At 43.0% G+C, this 21,545-nt stretch overlaps 1 protein-coding gene across 2 annotated transcripts in view; it reads right to left on the reverse strand.

Moving 5' to 3' along the window:
* The window catches only part of KCNIP3 (potassium voltage-gated channel interacting protein 3), a 694,194-nt gene that overhangs the window by 145,452 nt on the left and 527,197 nt on the right, over positions 1 to 21,545 (reverse strand). For both annotated transcript variants that reach the window (XM_078667021.1, XM_078667022.1), the window contains 2 exons: positions 18,395 to 18,519; positions 9,291 to 9,360 (listed from right to left, as the gene is read on the reverse strand). In XM_078667021.1, the coding sequence (XP_078523147.1) occupies positions 9,291 to 9,360; positions 18,395 to 18,519 (195 nt within the window). The remainder of the gene's footprint in view (positions 1 to 9,290; positions 9,361 to 18,394; positions 18,520 to 21,545) is intronic.

The following is a 21,545-nucleotide window of genomic DNA, read 5'->3' on the forward strand; positions in this document are numbered from 1 at the left end:
CAGTGACTGTTGGTCACTTGTTGAGCTAATCACTGTGTATATATTTCACTTTGCTCACCTTGCGCCGTTTATCGCTGTTCACCTATTTCACTTGCGTCGCCACTTATCACTTGTATATATTGAGCACCAAGTTTTATCGGTTGTCATTTGAATTGTCCATTTATGTGCTGTACATATTCTCTGTGGCATGAATTTGTCTTGATATGAATTGAATATTAAGAGACTAAAGATCATTTTTGTAATTCGAACTTCTGTGCATAAGCGTCTCCTTTCCTTGACTGTTGTAATGCCTTGTGCATGCAATATATATTGTCTTTCTATTCATACCTGTTAGGATATTGTTTTTCCTTTAAAATATTCTCTCCGATGGAGACTTTCTCGGTGGAGTACGCTCACGTCGTATCGCAGAGTGTACCACCCGTACCAGAGGTGACCTTGATCTAGCAGACACCGGAGACCTGGAACGAGACCTTGGAAGGTTAATTTTTCTTATCTTCCAGTCTCTGATCTCACCCAGCCATCGTGGAGAGATGTTAGCCCCTGTAGGCGAAGGCGCTCTTGAAGGCTCTGGAGAGATTTGCACAATCCGCAACTCAGGTGAGGAAGAGGACCTCCCAGCAGACCCAGACACCTCAGAACGGTCTTTGGACACCGTTCTAGGCCTTTTTGCAGCAGGAGACGTCAACGACATCCTCTTCGACGTCGATTTTTTCAACGGCGACTTCCTCGGCGTCGACTTCCTCGGCGGCGACTTCCTCGGCGGCGACTTCCTCGGCGGCGACCTCCTCGACGGCGACCTCCTCGGCGGCGACCTCCTCGGCGGCGACCTCTTCAACGACGAATGCCTCTTCGGCGTCGACGTCAGGCGTTTCGACGGCGATGATTTTCTTGGCGTCGTGTGCCTCGACGTCGCATGACTGGGGCTCTTCGACGGCGAAACCTCTGCCCGGTTCGACGTCGACATCATGGCACCTCTCGACGGCGACCTTGACTGATGTTTCGAGCCTCTCGACGGCGACCGTCGACGAGACGACGTCGAGTCCCGTCCCCTTGCAGTCGCAGGCGAGCCAGACCGGGACCGCCTACGCTCATGTCGCTTCTCACCTTGCTTCGACGGCGAATTCTTCTTCGACGGCGAGGGATGCTTCGACGTCGACGTATGCCGCGACGGTGATTTCGATGCCGATTTCGAGCACACAGATACCTTGGAAGAAGATCTGTCTCTTGAAGTTGAAGGAGACCGATGTTTCCTCTTCTCCCCTTTGTCCTTGCGCTGAGAAGAAGGCTTCCTAGAGTGAACATCTTCTCTTCCACTCACAGTTTCTCCTCTGTCATACAGGGACTGAAGCCTGCTCTTCTCTCTCTCTCTCAAAGTCCTACTTGAAAGTTTGCTGCAGTGGTAGCAAAGTTCTGGCTTGTGAGAAGAAGGTAGGCAAGCAACACAGACCGAATGAGGGTCTGACTTAGCCATTTTTTTACCACAGGCCGGACACTTAGCAAATAAGGCCGGCATTATGACTGGAAAAATAGCCAAAAAACAGTAAAAAATTGTTGGATTAGTCAGATAATGACTAAAAACGTCGAGTAAAGACGAAAAAATTAGAGAAATACCAGAAAAAAGTGAAAATATATCACCAACTGGTGAGCTCAATGCTCCAGGATCCTCACAGAAGGAGCCGGAACAAAGAACTGACCTAACTGTCACCTGTGGTGCATGATGGGAGCCTGGAGGCTCACAGAGGTCTTAAAGGCACGGCGCCAGATTTTTCTGTTACAATGCAGCCTATCTAGGCTAAAGCTGCCTCTATGATCCTGCCTGTTTTTACCTTTGAAAATAAAGGTAGTTGTGTTTCAAAGAAAACCTAGGCAGTGTTTTCTTCTTTACATTATCATATAATGTTTTTTATATGTCTTTATTTAGCAAATGTAAAGTTTTTACAGGCTATTATGGCAGTTTTTTGAGCCTAGTATGGTTATTTTGGGCTGCATATGTATATGTATATGCATATTATCTATATATATATATGGTTATTTTATGCATATTTATATGTATTTATATATATATATATATATCTATATGTAGATATATGCAGAACTATATAAGTGGAAAAGCGCAAATTTGATAAACAAATCAGAGTTTGAATTCCTTAAAAATGACTATCCGACAATGCCACAACTGTATCTTATACCTAAGATACATAAGAATACTTTGAAACCCCCAGGAAGGCCAATAATCTCTGCAATAGGCAGTCTATTTGAAAATACCAGTGTATATGTGGACAGTTTCTTGCAAATGTATGTAAAAAACCTACCTGCTTATGTTCAAGATAGTGGTGATTTTCTCCGCAAAATTTATGATCTTGAATGGAATGATGAATATGTTTTCATGACCCTAGATGTACAGTCGCTGTACACTAGCATTAGACACACAGATGGGCTCAAAGCACTCCAATACTATCTTAACCAAAGACCCATTACACTATATGACCACACGTTCATGCTCCTGCAGATGGTAGAATGGTGTTTAACCAATAACACCTTCATTTTTGATCGCCTGCACTATAAACAGCTGCAAGGTTCGGCCATGGGTACTCGCTTCTCCCCCAGCTATGCTAATCTGCATATGGGCTGGTGGGAGGAGCAAGTATTGGCAGTCACCCAGGCATCTAGCATGGAGGAAAATGTGATAATCTATAAAAGATATATAGATGACATTTTCATTCTATGGAAAGGGTCAGAAGAGAGTGCCGAGAGAATTGCATTAGCAATTAATGAAAACAACCTTAACCTTAAATTCACATGCTCCACTAGCAAAGAGAACATACAATTTCTAGATTTAGAGTTGTTCGTAGACAAAAATAAAATCCAAACCAAAACTTACCGCAAGCCTACGGCAGGAAACGCGGTATTACATGCGCAGAGTTTCCACCCGGTCAAACTCAAGGAATCTATCCCTTACGCAGAATATCTACGCATGACAAGAAATTGCAGCACACAAGCAGGGGCCAGTGAAGCCAAATCAAATTTATTTGACAGGCTTGGCAAGAGAGGATACAGTGCTCAGACTTTATCTCGAGCAGAAATCAAATGCCGCAATGTAAATAGAAGGGATCTTCTATTTTCAGAAAATAAGAAGAGCAAACAAGAAAATAAATCTGTCCCAAATATGCCAAGATTGATCACGGGTACAATGCCTATCACAATCACGTAAGAAAGATCTTGCAGCGACATTGGCCTTTGATACAAAATGACCCAGTAATAGGGCAATGGTGTGACAGAAGTCCTTCAATCACTTTTAGGAGGGCCAAGTCGATGCGCAACCAGCTTGTAGTTAGTGCTCCGACTATTACTAAGCCACCCATTTGGTTTAACAATCAAAAAGGTTTCATCAAGTGCACAAAATGCAAAGCGTGCAAACAAGGCGTAAACACTAAAGAGGTTTTTGTTCCTTTTAGAAATAAACCGTACACCATCAGAGGCTGCTACTCTTGTAAAACAGAGTATGCAGTCTACGTCCTTGTGTGCAAATGCGGCAAACGTTATGTAGGAAGCACTATCCATCCGGCACATGTCCGTATCCTGCAGCACTTGCGAGCCATAAATAACAATGATGAGACCTACCCTGTGGCTAGGCACATACACAAAGCACATGCTGGTAACAGTGCTGACATAAAATACTTTGTCATTGACAGCATTGCGAAAAGTATCAGAGGAGGGAATCGCAGACTTGCTCTCAGGCGTCTGGAATCAAGATATATTATCTTGTTGGATTCTAAGATCCCGAATGGGCTCAATGCCGATGAAGCATTAACTGTACATTTATAAATTAACGCAGTATACCCCCTCACCCCTTTCCCGCTCATGATACATCTATACCATCACTTATGTAAATAACTTGTTCCCTCTGTAGTACTTTGATTTAATTATTCAACATTGAGTGAATCTAGCAGGGCAACCTTGAGTTTCATACAATTATGGGTGGTGACATGGGGTCCTTTATTTATTTATATTAGACGCATTGGGGCTGTTGGAATTCAAATCGTACTTTGGCATATAACTATGTTTCATGCTTCATGCAATGATACACATACAAATTTACTCCACTTGGAGACGAGGCTCGTTTGAGTATCCTTTGTGTGTATTATGTATCGTGGTTAATGCAACTTGTTTATTTGAATGGGTTTTATTTTCACAGTATGATTCATTGTCATTTGCCTGTGACTATTACTGACTTTTATGAGGTAATTACCTAAAAAAAGCTCCACATGTCGAGTCATCATTATATGTTGATCTATGATTATCATAATGGGCGTTTAGAATCTTCCCCCGAGCATTTGCCAGAGACTGTGGAAATGATATTGGACTCCATGTATATCCCCACCCGTTTATGTCTACCAACTTTGCTATACTTCTTTGTGCCATCTTTTACAAGTATGCAACAAATATGCTTACTTAATTAATTTGTTAGTTGAATGTATATTGCACGTAATTTAGGCACTGATGCTAGTCAATTTTATCAGATGGTTTTTTCTTGTATAATGATTATGCACAATACGAGCCTGAGCAATGATGTATAGTGACTCTTTTATGTTTGTTGCCAAACCACATGACTGAACTAGGGTCACCGTGGTAACTAGATACCAATCACAGTGAAGTAACTGTGTGAATGCAGAGGTATATATGTTTTGTAACATCATTTGGTTAGATGAAGTGAGCAAGGCGGAGGCTTCCGCCGAAACGCGTCTTTATGCAGCTTTGGAAATAAACTTTAAACTTTAGTTGAACTCATGGAGTCGGTGCCATCCTTGATCGAGAGGAATTGTGCTTGGTAACCAATATATGTAGATATATGCATATTATTGGCTATTGCTCCGGGGTCCCGCACGTGGGCGGGACTATTCAGTGCTTATGACTATTGATGAGTATCCCCTGGAAGAGAACCTGAAGAAATTTGAGAAGAACTGAGCAGATCTCAGGGAGACTCCCTTCACACGACGTGCAGTAGAAAATCTGAGCGCCTGAGCCTCTGGGGAGAACATTCTGGTGGGTGCTGTCGCCTGATTGGCTGCAGTTTGGACTATACAAAATGACTAGGATAGTCATGAGTGTGGAAGTTTTTACTCTTGTAGCTTGGGCTACTTTACTTCCTGGTTGGTTATTACCAAAGTCTTTTGGATATTATGTGCATATTATTGCTTTTTTATGTACCCTGGGGCTCCCACTCCGACGACGGGGAATGATTCAGGCATGTGAATCTATGAAAGACACCCAATACTGGAGAATTATACCTTGCTGTGTTGCCCATTTTTCCAGGTCTATCAATAGACATGAGGCAAAAACCTTAGCATCGACTGGGCCACTTTTATAGATAGGCTGCAGGATACTACCTTATTATGATAAAGGCACAATTTCCGATACCAGTACCTCATTGAACAATGGAGCTAATATTTCAGCCCACATATCAATGTTGGCACAGAACAAGGCATTGGGAAGCCCGTTAGGCCCGGGAGCACCATTTGATCGAAGGCCACGTAGAAGAATGGCTATTTCATTACAACCTATACGATCCAGGTCATTCTTCAAGTCAAGGCTGCTGTCGCTAAATTTCACAATATTATTCATACCAAGGCTCATACCACTCTCTATCTCAGTATTTGGTTTACTAATGTTTACATAGTTAAAACACGTCTTGCTTTTTCACCATATGGGGAATACCCACGACTTCCTCAGGGCTTGTGTTTGTCGGCGATAGTCAGTGAGCCTTCTGACTGGTTATAATTCCGTCCCAGCCTAAGGATGGCTGGGTATAGAAGAAATTTGTTCTCGCGTCAATATTGTGCATAAATATCAGGCCTCCTGAATTGAGGATACGACCGCATTTGTCAATTCGAATCGTGATGAATGTTAGCACAAATAGGTGCTATCCATACAGACAGTATTGCGTCTGATCAAAACGGTGCTTTAGGCATCGGCACCGCAAAACAATCCTCCTGCCGTGGCGGCGTTCCTATCTTAACAGATATTCCCCATACGACGAAACACGTGGTGGCGGAAATCATACGAGATACTACATATTAAAGATCCCTGAAGAATTATATTGTGTTCTCCTATGATATAATTGTATATTTTACAATGGAATGTCTGTTTGGTGTGATAGAGATCTGCACACTCCATTAATGCTTGAATTTGAGTATAATAATTTGGAAGTACACAGTGGCTAAAAAAGGCACGATCTTATAATTTATGGACTTGTCAGCAGCATTCGGCTGTATTTCGCACTCAAAATTGTGGCTAAATATGGAAGATTTTGGGGTGGAGGTTGGTATCAATACTTTTATTAGGCAATTGTATAGTGACACAAATGCCGGCGTTTGTTTTGGCAGAGATGGTGAATGTATGGTTACCTTTAACATCAAGAGTTAGGCAAGGTTGCATTCTACTCCCCTTCCTGTTTTCTCTGTACATTAACTGGGTGGAGTTAGCCCTAAAGACACGGGTGAGCAATACAGCCTCTATCAGTTCACGTCCCCTCCCTGTTCTACTCTATGCAGACGATGCAGTGTTAATTGCTAGAACAGGGACAGGGCTGCAAGGTCTTATTAATGATTACATCTCCTTTATGTTGAGGATGGACTTAAGAATCAATGGCGCCAAGACTTATGTCATGACTTGTGGGGCTATACCTAGGAAAAACCTACCTTTTTTGCTGTAGGGTCGAAACGGAGTGAAGCTCTTTCCTTCTCCTATCTGGGGGTCATGTTTGACAGTAACTACTCTTGGTTTCCCATGGTAGGTGAACCTAGATGGAGAAATCCATTAATGGAGTTTACTTCTTTACAAAAAAACTGGGTGCAAAGTCTGCGAGGGAACCCTTGACTATTTATGAGAGGAAATGTGTGGCAGTGGCATCCTATGGTGCAAGGGTATGGGGTATGACCAATGCGCAGAGCATTCAAAGAGTGGAAAATGTCTTTATGAAAAACCTTTTAGCAGTTCCCCATACTGCTCTAATGTTATTTCTCATTCTGAATGGGGGACCCCATATACCAAGATAAGATCAAGATGGCCCAACTTTTACTTTAGCATTCTATACGGTCACCTAGATGGCAAGGCTCATCAAGGTGTGAAAACAGTTCTATCATATCTCCCCTGACCTTAAATCCCTCACTGTCTCCCCTACAAAGCAAGAATCCAACTAAAAATTGCATGCAGGACACACAAAGCTCTACATTTCAACACCCCAACCTATGTCACCAGCAAACTTGAGCTATCAGGAGGCGCTTTATCCACCAGAAGTGCTTCCACCCTCCCGCTTAAACCACAATGTTTTTTCAAGAAAAAAACCTATAACAGATCATTCTTGGTCATTTTTCCCAGAATTTGCAACGCTCTTCCCCCTGATATAAGAATGACTCCCTCCAGTATCTTCTTCAAGAAAAAAGTCAAACTCTTATTAATGAACAGATTCCTGATTTAGATCCTCACTCTCTCTCCTCCGTATTGTTAGTTGTTTTTCTGCTACACCGTATGTACCTTTGTTTTATTGATCATTGTTCTCCTCATAGTGTAATGTGCTCTGATACCTGCATGGGTCTTGTTCGCGCTATTAAAACTTTTCAAATAAATAAATAAAGCAATACTCAGAATTGTGAGCTTAGATCATGCTTTAGAGATTCCGTGGTTGGGATACATAAAAACATGTTGTGAAGGGATTGGCCACCCAGATATCTTTAGCAAACCTGATTCCTGTACAATGTTTGCGAAGGGCAAGCTGAAATATCTGGTCCATGTAAAGGCATAGAGAAAAAGATGGGACATTGGGAGGATAAAGACATCTATTGGTGCTTATACGACAACGTCTTTCCAAGAGGGTTTGCATTTTTACCCGACTCTTGTTCAGAACGTCCAGCAATGTTTTGTTTGACCAGGTTCAGGGGTGATCTTTTGCCTTTGATGGTGAGTTATCCCGCAAATTGCCATTCTTTCTCAGATTTCTCCCGTGCCCCTGTGATTGTGCTTCCTCCCAAACTAACCGGCATATTATACGTTTCTGTCCTTTTTATGATTTGCCAAGAAGAAAATGTGTACTCCTCCGTTTTAAAATGTTTAATGTAAGACAGTGTAGACCAGCTCTATTATTCCTGCAACAATTGACAAATCCGTAGTTCTGCTGTGCAATGGCCTCTTATATATGACTTTTTAAAAAAGTTAAGAAAAGTGTGAGCTGGATCCAGTCTAAATGAAATGCTGTTTTTAAAGTTTGAAGGTTTTTATTCTGCACAGTTCTTTACTGTTATGGTTTATTCTTTAATTTGATTTTATGTATTGAAGTACTTTTATGTTACTGAAGAATAACGAATAAAGTTTTTTACTGACTGACCGGTCACCTTTTAGATGCTTATTGATGCATTTGAGTTTTAAAAGTTTTCCTCTCAGTATAGTCAATCTTGGTGAATAATTTGGTCCACCCTTGCGGTATAATTCTAGTGTCCCTGGGTATATCAGTGTGCTGATGTCAAAAGAGAAAGTCTAAGAAATGGAGACCTCGGTTGTTCGGTAAACAAAGTGAACTACAGTTTACTTTATTTGCAGGAGGGAAATTGAAACCTGCCAAGAAAAGGTAAAGAGCGCAGATTTTCTAAATGTTCATTAAGCTTAGACAAAAAAAAAAAACACAACTAACTGGAATCTTTTGCAAACTCATTTCTTTGCAACATGGAGACTTCTCACTGAATATATGCACCACCTTTAATTTGTCTATAGGAACCCATTTCAATAGGACAGCCATTCTCCTCTCTCATGCATCACATGACCAGACTCAATATCGTTTTGCAAAACTAAACCGTGATCAAAAAGCAACCACCGTACATATAGCCATTAAACAGATCAAATAAGTTATTTCTTGTGGTACTCAAAGATAAATTGACCAAAGATGCTGGAAAGGGGACAGACAAAATTGGGGACCCATCACTTTTAGTCATATTGGGGGCACCAAAGAACTAGCAGGTATCACTGATACCACCAGACGTCTTCATAGGCAAAGGTTTCTAGGGCCTCTTTCCACGCCTCGCATGGCAGAAGATGGGTTCATATCCAGCTGTTCCTAAAGCTCAAGAAAATGATACTGTCTAACAGCACATTCTAGTATGTACACAATGACTACAACACCATGGATACAGCCAGCATACACAAACCTCACACATAAACACATCCAGAATGTGTGTCTCGACTCCGCAACCATTTAGTGACAGGGGCTTTAATACAGAACTATGAATTCCTACAACACTCACCTCCTTGTGGGAAAAACTGAGAATATATTAACTTAAATGTGTCTTCATCCACCATCCCGCTGGGACACTCCTGAAAAACAGAAATCAATGTACATGGGTTAGACTTTGACCCTAGCTTCTCACATTCGCCATGGGTTTGGGTGGTGGTCAACATAAATAGAGTACCCTTGTCCCACACTAGAAGGGTCATGCCACCTTCCAGAGGGAAGATCACATCATTAGTAAGCACAGCACTACCTCTTCAGCCCAGGGTACCACCCTTTGCCCAAACAAGCTGGGGGCATCTTCATACCCCTCCGCCCTAGGAAACCCCATTTCCATATTGGTGGAGGACAATACCTTCAACACACCCCAAAGACACTGATTATCCCACCCAACAGTGGGTACTCTTCAGTCCCTTAACATCCGATACAAGCATTTCCATCCCCAAGTACCCCCTGTCCCACAGGAGTAGGGAGCTTCTCCTTCCTCCTACTGTCAGAGCACCCCTCATCACACTATATCCTTTTACCAAGGACACCGATACCCCACCACTGGTAGATGCCACCTTAACCTTATCAGCTCTATGCCAACTTCTGTTCCTAACTAGTGTCTCTTCATCCACAGGCCACCTGTGCCTGACATCTCAAGAAGGATTCCCACTCCATCGACCCAAGAAAGCCCCTGTGCCCAAATATATAGGAGCATTTTCACCCACCCTTCACACCTAAAAAAAACCTGACCCAAGTGGCAGAAGCCATTTCAAATCCCTGATTTCCAGAGTGGACTTTGTGCCACACTTGTAGGGGTCATCCTAATCTTCTAAACTTCAGAGTAGCCCCGTCTCTAGGAGCAGCACAGCTATGCCCTGGCCCCAAAGCACCGCTGTCAGGCACAATTACATATATATTGGTCCTCTACCACTCTCCCAGAGCTCTGTGAGTGCCACGCTGTGCATGGAGGAAGAGAGGGCAGCAATGGAAGGGAGGTCAGCAGTGAGGACTGAAGGGAGGCAATGGACAAGAAGATAAATCTACAGTAAAGAAAGTTAATTGACGTTTTGCAGTAGAAGGAACATTAGCAAACAAGGAAAATAAGTAAAGCATGAAAGATGATAAGTAAACAACAGAGGCAACGAAGTTAGCAATGGGGGAAATCTGAAACTAAATTAATGAGATCAGCAGGGACGTAGAAGCCAGCAGTGGTGGCAGGGTTGCAGTGAAAGACAGAAAATTGGCAGCGGAGAGCAAGAGGTCAACAGGGAAGGATGGGAGGACAAGAGCATGAGGACAGGGTCAACAAAGATGGGAGAGAGAGCAGCAATTAGGCATAGGGTGGTGAAAGTTAAAGAATGGGTGGTGAAAGTTAAAGAATGGGTGGTGAAATTTGAAGAATGGGTGGTTTTTATCAGAGGAAGAAGATCAGCTAGGAAGGATACATGCAAGACCCTTTCTTCTCGACTATTATTCAAATACCATTCTTACGTTTCTGCTTGCATAAATTGGCAATTCCTTTTGACAGTTGGCTTTCTGAACAGAATACCTGCTTGCTTTGGCAAATACGGGAAATCTGATAGATCCTAAAACTTTTAAAACATTGGAGAATGTTAGACCCATATTACTGGAACAATTCACAATTAAGTGACAAAGGATGTGTTTTAAGATCCAACCCAGATACTGTCAGTCTTGCATGATTGATGTGCTAAACAAGATTGCTCCCAAGAAACCTACTTTCCATCTCACAGAAACACTCTTCTTCCAAATGGTTCTGTAGGAAGCTGGCTCTCTATATACTATAAAAAAAAGAGTTATAGTATGCAGAGTCCAATGGATCCCCAGAGGCTTTAGAGAGGCTGAAGTAGATAATGTTAATTCTCTCTTTTGTGGTAGTGCGAGCAGTTAGGCTTATCAGAGGGTAGTGCTAAGCATTTGTTGTACTCACAGAGGCAATAAATGAGACACAAACTCAATGAATAGATCCAAGACCAACTAATGAAAATAATACTTGTTTATATTTACTTTGTAGAACCACAGAATGTTGTCTGTTTTGAATAAAACAAAACATTTCAACACACAAAGTAGAAACTTAATGAAATTCTTAGACTTTGCCATGTTAACGTATGGGAGTAAGAAAACATTTGGCATACAGGTAGGTAACATCGACTTACAGTGTCAGTCTTCAGAGGTTAAGACAAGTACTGGACAAGGTTCAAAACAGCACCAACAGTACACCACCAGCGGCACAAGGGGGGCTGGGTGCAGGGTGCAAATACGGGGCCGGGCGCCCAATGTAAATCAATGGAAACTGCTGAAATAGGAAAGAGGCTGCTTACAGGTAAGTAACAGCGGCTTGGGAGACCAGTCTCCAGGGGTTGAGACAAGCATTGAGAAAGGTCCAAAGCAGCACTAACTGTACACCAAGAGTGGAACAGAGGCAGCTGGGTACAAGGTGCTAACACAGCATTGGGCGCCCACTGCAAGTCAATGGAGAAAGGTCAAATCTGAAAAGGACTGCAGGTTTATGCCAGGAGGCCGGTCGGGGAACTGAACAGCTGGAGAGGTAAGTTGTGATGCTCGGGGTTGTAGGGACACTTTTGGTCCTCTTCACCAAGGCCCAGGGCAGACGGGTGCAGGAGTGCCTTTTGGTGTCGGAAACGGCTTACCTGGGGCAGGTCGCGGTTGAGTGGGTCTCCGTGCAGAGGCTGCAAGTGACACCGAGGATTCCAGGAGGTGTCAGCCAAGAGTGGAACCGGGCTCTAGAGAGCTGGGGACCCTCGTTGCTGCCAGTGGGCCTCTTTCACTCAGGCAGGAAGTGGCAGATGCAGAAGTGGGAACTGGTGTCAGGTTTCACGTTCTTCAGGTCACAGTGGCCTTGCTTGGAGGTTGTTGTTTTTGAACAGTTCCGCTTTTCTCGGGTGGTCTTGATCTTTGTTGAAGGCAGGCAGTTCTCCCAAGGTTTTGGAGGTGGCTGGACTGCAGGATGAGTCAACTTTGGGGCAGTTTTTATCGAGGGCTGCAGACAGGCCAGTGGGGCTGGGGCCAAGTCAGGTGCTTACTGCAGTATTCTCTGCGTTTGCAGCTCTGAGGTGTCCGGTTCTTCTTAGGTCTTCAGGAACTAAAGTTCTTGGCTCTCAGGGGCTACCTAAATACTACATTTAAGGGCATTAAGGGAATGCCAGGTAGTAACCAATGGGCTACTTCCCTTAAGGGTGACTACACCCTCTAAAAGCTCCCTCCACATGGGGTGTGAGCATATCCCTGTTTCTGGTTGGTTAGTTTCCCTTAATTCAAGATGGAGGGACGTGAAACGGGGGTCCACTTCAGCTCAGAGCACCTTAGGGGTGGCACCAGCTGGAAGTGGCCACACCTCCTGTTCTCACTATTTTTCCCATCCGTCTTGCTGCCAAAATGTGGGGCATGGACAGGGACAGGCAACTCCACTAGTTGGAATTTCCAGTGGTCTCATAACAAAGGACGGGAAGCCTTTGAGGCTTGCAGACTCACTATGCTGTACCTGCAGGGGAGAGGTGTGAAGCACCTCTGCCCAGGACGAGGCTCTCACCTCAGGGGTCAGCAACATGTCTAGAAGTGGCAGACTGGTGGAGACTAGTCAGGCAAACACTAGTGGAGTGATAGGTTTCACGGGACCCCATCTTAGTGGTCCTGTGTGAGTAATATTTAATCAATCTGACACTGGAATCAGTGCAGGTTTATTACGAGATGATTGGCATCAAGCATCCCATAATTCAGTGAAGCCATCATTGAGCTGGGGGACTCATAATGACGAGTGACCAGCCCATGTACTCACTATAGCTCCCTTGTTTACTTACAATATCCAGAAATCGACATGGATATTGCAGGGGCAAATCTGCTCATGCAGATATGCCCTCACAGGAGATATAGTGCACCCTGCCTTGGGACTACAAGGCCTTCTATAGGGGTGACTTTTCCATATTCCATGCAGTGTCTGTGGGCAAGGCACAAAGGGATGTGTGCCATGCCGACTATTCAGATTGGTCTGCACCAAGGCACACAGTCAGTACTGACAGCGTGCAGGGCTTCGGTGAGTAGACCCTAAGGTGGCACAATTTGTGCTGCAGCCCTAGGCGGCCCACTTCAGTGCCAATGCCCTAGATACCAGGGGTACCATCTACTAGGGACTTACAAGGGCCACTGAAGTTGTGCCAATTGGGAAACAAAAGGTATAGTTTTTAGGGAAAGAATTATGGTACTAAGAAACTGGTTAGAGGAGACCCAGTGCACTTCAATCAAAGATGTATCAAAAACAGGCACAATGTGTGTGTGTGTGTGGGGGGGGGGGGTATACTGCAACAAAAACCTGGTTTCCTACAGGTTCACTCAAATACTCAGAGATAAAAATAAAAACCTGAGGATCCTTGAGTGGGCTTGACGTTGCACTGATAAAACAAACCATGCCAGCACAAGTCAGAAACAACATATAATGCATAGGAACCTGATTAAGGCAAATTTCCTCTGTGCTAAATTAACTTAAAACACTATTTTGTTGATTGGGTCAATGAACTATTAAACAGCAACATCAACAGTGCTATTCTTTTACCAGGTATTTTTGAAAAGCTAGCAGAATGTTGCCCTTACTGAGAAATTACATCTGGTTAATGTGTCTCCCTGTGCTTTTTTCATGTTTGGCCTTTCGAGATTTGACCCTTGATACAGAGTGAGACTGGATTACAAGGCTTCAGACACAGGTGCTCTTTTTAAAAAGATTTTCCCTCCCCTCTCAAAAGAGAGAGACTTTAAATTCTTTCCTTCTCCAACTATCATTGTGTCTGCTTGGTTTGTTGCATATAACATGGCACACATTTTCCCGGAGGACTGATTGGCTGCCTTGGTCAGGCTGCCAAAAGCAGATGCAAACGTTACTGAAACTTGTTTACCTCTGAGCTTTTTATTTCATTTATTAGGATGACCACTCATTTACAGCTCACAGGAAGACCTTACCACTGTTCCACATGTTCGGATAGTCATATTTCCTATATTCTGCTATCCACAAAATAGAACAGTGTCCTGGCCACACATGCATCAATTTTAGCTTCTTTCTGAAGAACTATTCAACAATCTTCACCTCTAGGAGGTGCATGGGTTTACACCATGATCCAAGCCTAGCAAAGATGTTCAAGTCTTCTGATGCAATTATTCACCTGGTTGTCACATTCACACATCTAGAGAATGTATTGCATGAATTAGAAATGTTGTAATTGCCCTAACTCAGCATTGGTGGGCCCGCTCCTGAAAAATTCACGTTTCCAACTAATCTTTACAATGTCTGCCCAGTATATTTGTCTTGTATTGAATGAAGCAAGCGATCTGCTTGGGTGGGGGGAGGAGTGGGTCGGGGTGGAGGGGGTCAGCACCCCTATTATGTTTTAAAAAAAATCTTTTTATTACACCAGAAAACAGGCTTCAGATACAAGCAAATCCCAATATACATATGCAGGTTATGTTGAGTACGCAGTCGTCATCAGACAGTGCAATGTAACACGAAGGTACATTTGACACAGCAATTGAATCGTACATCCTTATTATGTTTGATTTTACAACATTCTTGATTCCTTTCACTCAGCCCCCAGCAATGTAAGGGCAGTGAAGGCCAGGGATGTTAGGTGCCTAGCGGCATCAGAAAGGAGATGGATAGTGAGGGTGTCAAGCATGGATCTTTTGGGGTCATTCATCAGCCTTCAACACTATCACCCACCTATAACTGAAAACAGTATCTTGCTATCCAAGATCTTGGCTTGAATCCTTGTCCCCATATACAGCAAATAGCTCTTTCCATGTGGAGATGTTCTCTTCATTTGGCATAATGGGATATCCTGCAGGGTGTCACCATCTAACATCTGTTATTATTACTATTATTATTCAGAACCCCGGGCTGTTATTACAAATACGAAGTAAGTGCATGATCAACATCCATATTAGTTTGAAGTGCATGGCAGGCATTCCTTCTTACAAATATCGACACCCTTTTAGTCACTCTTTAATGGTGAATTTATAGCATTGAGGATAAATCCTAACTGCAAAGAGTACCTTCTGACCACTACTTGCATATTTCCTCCGCATCTATGGGGCACATGCCCAAAACCTTCTCTTGAGGCTTGAATTTAGAAATTTATTTATGAAGTTTTATATAGCACAGACAAGACCCAGTGAGGGTATCGGAGCGCTTTACAAATGTTACATCAAAAAAAAAAAAGTGAGAACTAGGAACATAGATATGAGTAACTAACAGGAGAATGTAAATGATGACAGTAAAAATTGGAGGTCCGGCGTAGTTCAGGAGTGCTTTAGTCATTCTCGCTTAGAGTTCATTCAGCACAGATCCTGGTAGGTGAGCGGAGTCTGGATGGTACCCAGCTCAGTCCAGAACTGGGATCAGGAGAGAGTTTTGTTCATTAGAAGTAGTTTGACTTCTTTTTGAAGGAGGAGATTGAAGGGTTCTTTCTGATTGCAGGGGGCAGGGCGTTCCAGATCCTAGGTGCTAGGCCTGAGAAGGTGCGGTTGTAGGTTTTATTTTTCTGAAATTTTTGAGGTTTCAATAGCAAGGTGTTGGTGCTTCTCCAAGTTCTGTGACATCACAAGTGGTTCTCCATATGTAGGTTTTTAATTTCTGGACCACACTTACACACGCCAGAGTTTCCCTCTCTAGTGTTGTAATTGCTTCCTGCTTCTGAGAGTGCGAAGGATGCGATGGAGACTGTGTTCTCCTGCCCTTTCACCCACTGGTCAAAGACAGCCCAAGCCTTCTGAGGCTAGCATCCACGGTAATGAACGGCCTTCCAGAAGGAACAAAAGGCTGCAGAGCAGGAGCAGTAAGTACTAACTGTTTAGTCTTCTCAGAAGCACTACTAACCTGGCTGTCCCAACCAAACTTATTCCCTTTCTTGAGCAGTGCTCTAAGAGGTTGCACTGTCAAGACATACCCCGGGACAAACCTGGCACAGTACTCACAAAGCCCCAGGAAAGGACACAACGCACCTTTATCTGAAGGTGGAGTGACATTCTTGATGACTTCCAGGTTGCAAAGTTTCAGTTTTATACCTTCTCCTGAAATGGTGTGACAGATACTCAACATGGATGTACGTTAGTACAACGCGATCTTTTAGATCGCGGTACTTTACAACGCTACCTTTACAACGCAAGTCGTTATGACGACTTGCCTTGGTGTGCGTGGATTGTGGATGATTATAATTTTATATTCTAACACCAGCCCACGTAACAGTAGGGAAGGTGTTGGAATATAAAATTACAATATTCCTTATACAACAGCGCCATCCAGCGCAAGTCGTAGTAACGACTTGCGTTGTAATGGCACCGTTGTAAAGGTACTGCGGTGTAAACACCGCGTTGTAAACAATGTTCCCCACTCAACATATCCTACCATTAGTTTACATTTCTCTGCTTTGCCTGTCATACCTCTTGACTGTAAAATACTAGAAGCATTTTCCAAAACATACCTGTGCTCTTCAGCAGTCTCCATAAAAATTAGTAAGTCATCCTGGAAGGCTTGAACGTTAACCATGTTCCCAAACGGGGTGTCCATCATTTCTTGAAAGACACTTGCTGCAGAAGTGAGTCGAAATGGTGAGCATAGATACTTGTAAGCACCATACGGAGTCCCAAATGTGTTAAGAATTTGGATTTCCCCACATTGGTGATCATCTCTTTTATATGGGGACAGGGATGACAATCCACTAATACTTTCTTATGGAGGAACCTCAGGTCCACACACAGCCTGAGATCCCCAGACCTCTTCTTGGTAAGAACAATCATAGATACCAATTCAGATGAATCTGTGGGTGCTATAATTACCTCATAGCAATTTTTCCAACAAATCCTTCAAATTCTGCCTTACGATCAAAAGGTACTGGCCTAATTTTGTGTAAAACAGGTGATGCTCCTTTCTTCAATTTATTGCAATGTTGAAAGCCCTGAACTGAACCAACCACATCCTTGAAAACCTCAAGAAACCTAGAGACCATCTGCGTTGTTACTTCACTTGTCACCTTTACAGACATGACAGACACACTCACCACATTCTGGCAGCTCTTCCAACACAATAGGAAGATCATGACCAGGATGCAATATAATGCCTAACCTGGCTAAATCCTTCAACCCCCACAACATCTCTGCCATTAATGGCAACATACACTTTGGTGACTGTAGATCTATCCAAGACCAGAAGAACCCAAGAAGATCAATATCCTGGACACCAAATACTCTAGGATTCATGTCAGGGCATTCTAAACCATGGACTTAGGCCATACCCTGTAGTAGGTGCAATCTGCCAAAACAGTGACTGGTGCCCCAGAGGCAGCCAGGACCGTCACTTTTTTACCATCAATGATAGCTTCACGCAATGACTTAAGTTCTCTGCACTCAGCTACATCAGGCATATCTACTATCAACAATACTTTAGAAAATCTGAATGGCAGACTTTTGCGTCTCATTATCCACATCCTTAGTGTATACTTTACTGATTTTCACTTTACACGTGTTGCCAGCAGTGCTAGAACTGAGAACACTTTGGAAAACTACTTAAAAGTGGTCAAACAGGACCAGTGAAGGGCACTAGGATAAGTGATGGGGTACCCAGTAGCATCCTTTGAGGGCATGGGGTTACTGGCTGAGAAGCCGAGGTATTACTACAGATTGCTCAGACTGGATAAGGGAGATGCAATGCTGGGGAGAAGGATATGTAACTGGCAGTGGGCAAGCAGGACTGATGCCAGATGAAGCAAAGGATTAGAAAAGGGGGGCAGGGAGCTGAAGATGAAATATGAGGGTCTAGAGATGGGAAGACTGGATGGAGATGGGAAAAAGTGGTTGGAGTTGCTGGAACAGAAAGAGGAGATAGGATAGTGATAAGTAGCTGAGAACAAAACATTTATGAATGGAGGATGGGGGGTTGAAGATGAGGAACAGTTGGGTGGAGATTGAGAAAGGAGGACGGAGCTGGTGAAAGAGAAAGGTTAAGTAAAAGGTGGTAGGATTGGGTAATAGTGGTTGGAAATCTGGGATGAGATGGTTTACATCAGAGTAAAGCCTTGATTAATGGTACATGACTGCTAGAGCACAAAAGATACATACGTTTTTGAAGCCTCTGTACAATGACTGCAGCTCCTTCTTGGTAAACTTCGTCTGAGCTTGAAGTTGGTCCAACCCCTCCGGCTGATGACGCACCGTTGACAGCTCAAGGTCACTCTCACTGCTGTCTGAAAAACATAAAAGGAAGTATTGGTTCCATCACACATATCAATGCAAGATGTTGAGCTCGTCATGGGGCAAATGACAGTGACAATTTGCAAAGACAGCTCTTGCAAAAGTTTTGAATTGCAGATGCAGCTATTGCGAAGCACAAATATTTTTGTACGTAATGCTCTTGACAGAACTTTGCACCTGGTCCTTTCTAATTGAAACAAATCACTTATGCATGTTTGTTTTTCAACACACCTGGTCCTTTCCAATTGAACAAATCACTTATTCATGTTTGTTATTCAACACACCTGGTCCTTTCCAATTGAACAAATCACTTATGCATGCTTGCTTTCCAACGCAGTGACATTACCAGCACATTCACCATATACACAATTATAAAACAAACAGTTTGAGAGAAGTGTGAAAGACAATTTGGCCCTAAATCGATAAACAAGATTGAGGAAGTAGTTTCTCTTGTTGGGCAAGATCCAATCCATCATTTGAGGAATACTCTTATCCCATATGAATTAATCAGTCATCTACTAGCTGAAAAGCTGCCTCTCCGGAAACAGTGCGGCCCTAAGACAATTACAACACCATTGGGCGGAAAGGGCGTCAGTTCTTTGAATGGTCTCAAACACAAATGACACCCCCTTCGAGTATCAATGTGCCCAATCAGTAAAGATCCTGATTGCAGCATGTCACTGGTCCATATTAATGGCCTGCTCAGTAAGGAGTTGTGATGTACCAATGCAGTAACACGCTTGAATGGGCATGGGGTGTAATGAGCAGTAATGTCCCCTTGAAGTAATGAATGTCAATGTCCACAGGGAGCAATGAGCATTAATGTACCACGGCAGTATCAACTCTCAAGGTGCATTGATGCTGTAAGGCAGTAACGAGACTCAATTACCCTGGACAGTAACGATTATCGACGTAGCCATGCATTAAAGAACATTAATATTGCCCAGGCAGTAACAACAAGCATTGGCGTAGCCAATAGGTCTCGTCTTTGGGGCCATTAAAGTGTTTAGCCAGAGCTATTGGATTTGCTAATATCTTTAAGCTGTGTGGTAAAGCATTGTGGCTGTTGTGCAGCATGCTGAGAAATATAATAAAAAAAAGTGTTATAAGCATCTTTTTTACCTTATATGTAACCAATAAGACATTGTGTACAACTGAACGCCCCTATTAAAAATAGAATTTACAAAAATAATCTCTTCTAGGTTTATTTGTCCTAGCAATGCTGGCAACTTTTATTGCCTGTTTTAATGCTTTGTTTGTTATAGTTGTTTTGTTCATTGGGTGGCGGGGGTACATAAACAACAGGAGGGTGGCGGTTGGGAAATAGTAACTGAATTGTGACACGAGCAGCGGACAGAGACTAGGGGAGAACCAACCGATGCTCGATTTAGAGGGCACACTCAGGTGGTGCTGAGTGATGCTGAGGTGGTGGTATGCTGGTGCAGAGGTGATGTTGAGTGATTCTAAGGTGGTGCTGAGTGATGCTGAGGTGGTGGTGCTGCTCTGGTGCTGGTGTGTTGAGAGCCCAAACATTATAAGGTAATAAGGGTTAGTCAGAGGAGTGAAGCAGTATAGTAAAATATGATAGGCAGCTAGTATTCGATAAGGGGTTTGTGACTTTCGCTATTTGCAGAAATAGGGAATTATTTAATGAGATTGTGAACAGGGAATGTTCCATAACTGTGCTAAGGACTACAGAGGTGAATAAGGGATAACGTGAGTTAAATGCCAAGAGTTTGTCACCAGATATCATAGTTGAATTAAGGTGCTGTGATGTGTATTTATGAACCTGGGTGTGGTAGGCTGGCCTACCACATACAGTAGATTTCTGTTTTGTGATGTGGGTGCTAGTGTAAGGAATGCTTACATTTATGTGTATCAGGGCAGGAGCAGAAGATGAAGGTTTGAAAGTACGAAGGTATGCAGCGCCTCGAAAGGCCACTTAAAGTTCTGGGAATGGATTTGCTGACGTGATATTGCACTATTGAACACTGTTGGACACAATGTGGGCTGAGCACTTGTGGGCAGCGTACGCTGCTGGCACTGATGCATAAGGATTATATTCCTTATTGACTTTCTTTTGCATTTTTATATAGCGTGAACATGGCACAAAGTCATGAGAGTGCTTTCTAGGGAGACAGCTGGCACTCAAATTGACACCTGTAGGAAGGAGTGTTCATGAACAATAATTTGATTCAGTACAGATTGCATCAGAATGCCAATTTTGTATAACAGTTTACACCAAATCAACCCTTATTAAAAACAACAAGATGTGCATTAAATGTTTGGAACAAAAACACATTTATTGCATCAGTCCATCAGTGAAAATGTTAGAGCATAATTGCATTTGTCCCTGTTTGTTCACATGTTTATTCACGGTGCCCACCGGAGTGGAAGAGCCAGGATTTTCATTCAGTGCCAGCAGCACCATATAATCAAAACAAATAAACCGGCTGTGCTGGCAAGCCCTGCCGCTCTAGTGAGTGCCTTAAATAGTTAGATATACCACCCATTTTTTGGCAAAATCTCTTTCCTGTGCGTTCAAGTAAAAAAAGGTCAATCATTCAGAGCTGAGCCAAGATGGCTTGAGTGGTCAGTTAACTCCCCCCTGGTAACTTCAAGTTTTCGGAGAACATTTATTTTTTTGCAAGCGAAAAATAAAGCAAACAAAGATCCTGTCAGGTTTCAAAACATAAAAGGGACACTTTTTTTAATTTGAAATTTTAAAGTCCTTAGATTGTCTGAAGATAAAAATCCTCTTAGGACTTTAAACATTTCAGATGTTTTTTATTTAATCTACTTATTAAATGGATTACTGATGAAAACGTTACAGGTTTATCCCGGGGTACTTTCTCTACATGTGTTCTGACGGCAAAGTGCAATCAATGTTCAAACATACCTTAAAGCATTATTTCCGGGCTCAGTCCAATGTAAGCTGCTTGACACAAAATGGCTGCTTCACAAGTGTGTGCCCATTTAGATTCACACCGGGTCTGTGCTAGAGTTAATGAGGCAGCCC

The sequence above is a fragment of the Lissotriton helveticus genome, chromosome 11 (genome assembly GCF_964261635.1).
Source record: "Lissotriton helveticus chromosome 11, aLisHel1.1, whole genome shotgun sequence".
NCBI lineage: Eukaryota > Metazoa > Chordata > Amphibia > Caudata > Salamandridae > Lissotriton > Lissotriton helveticus.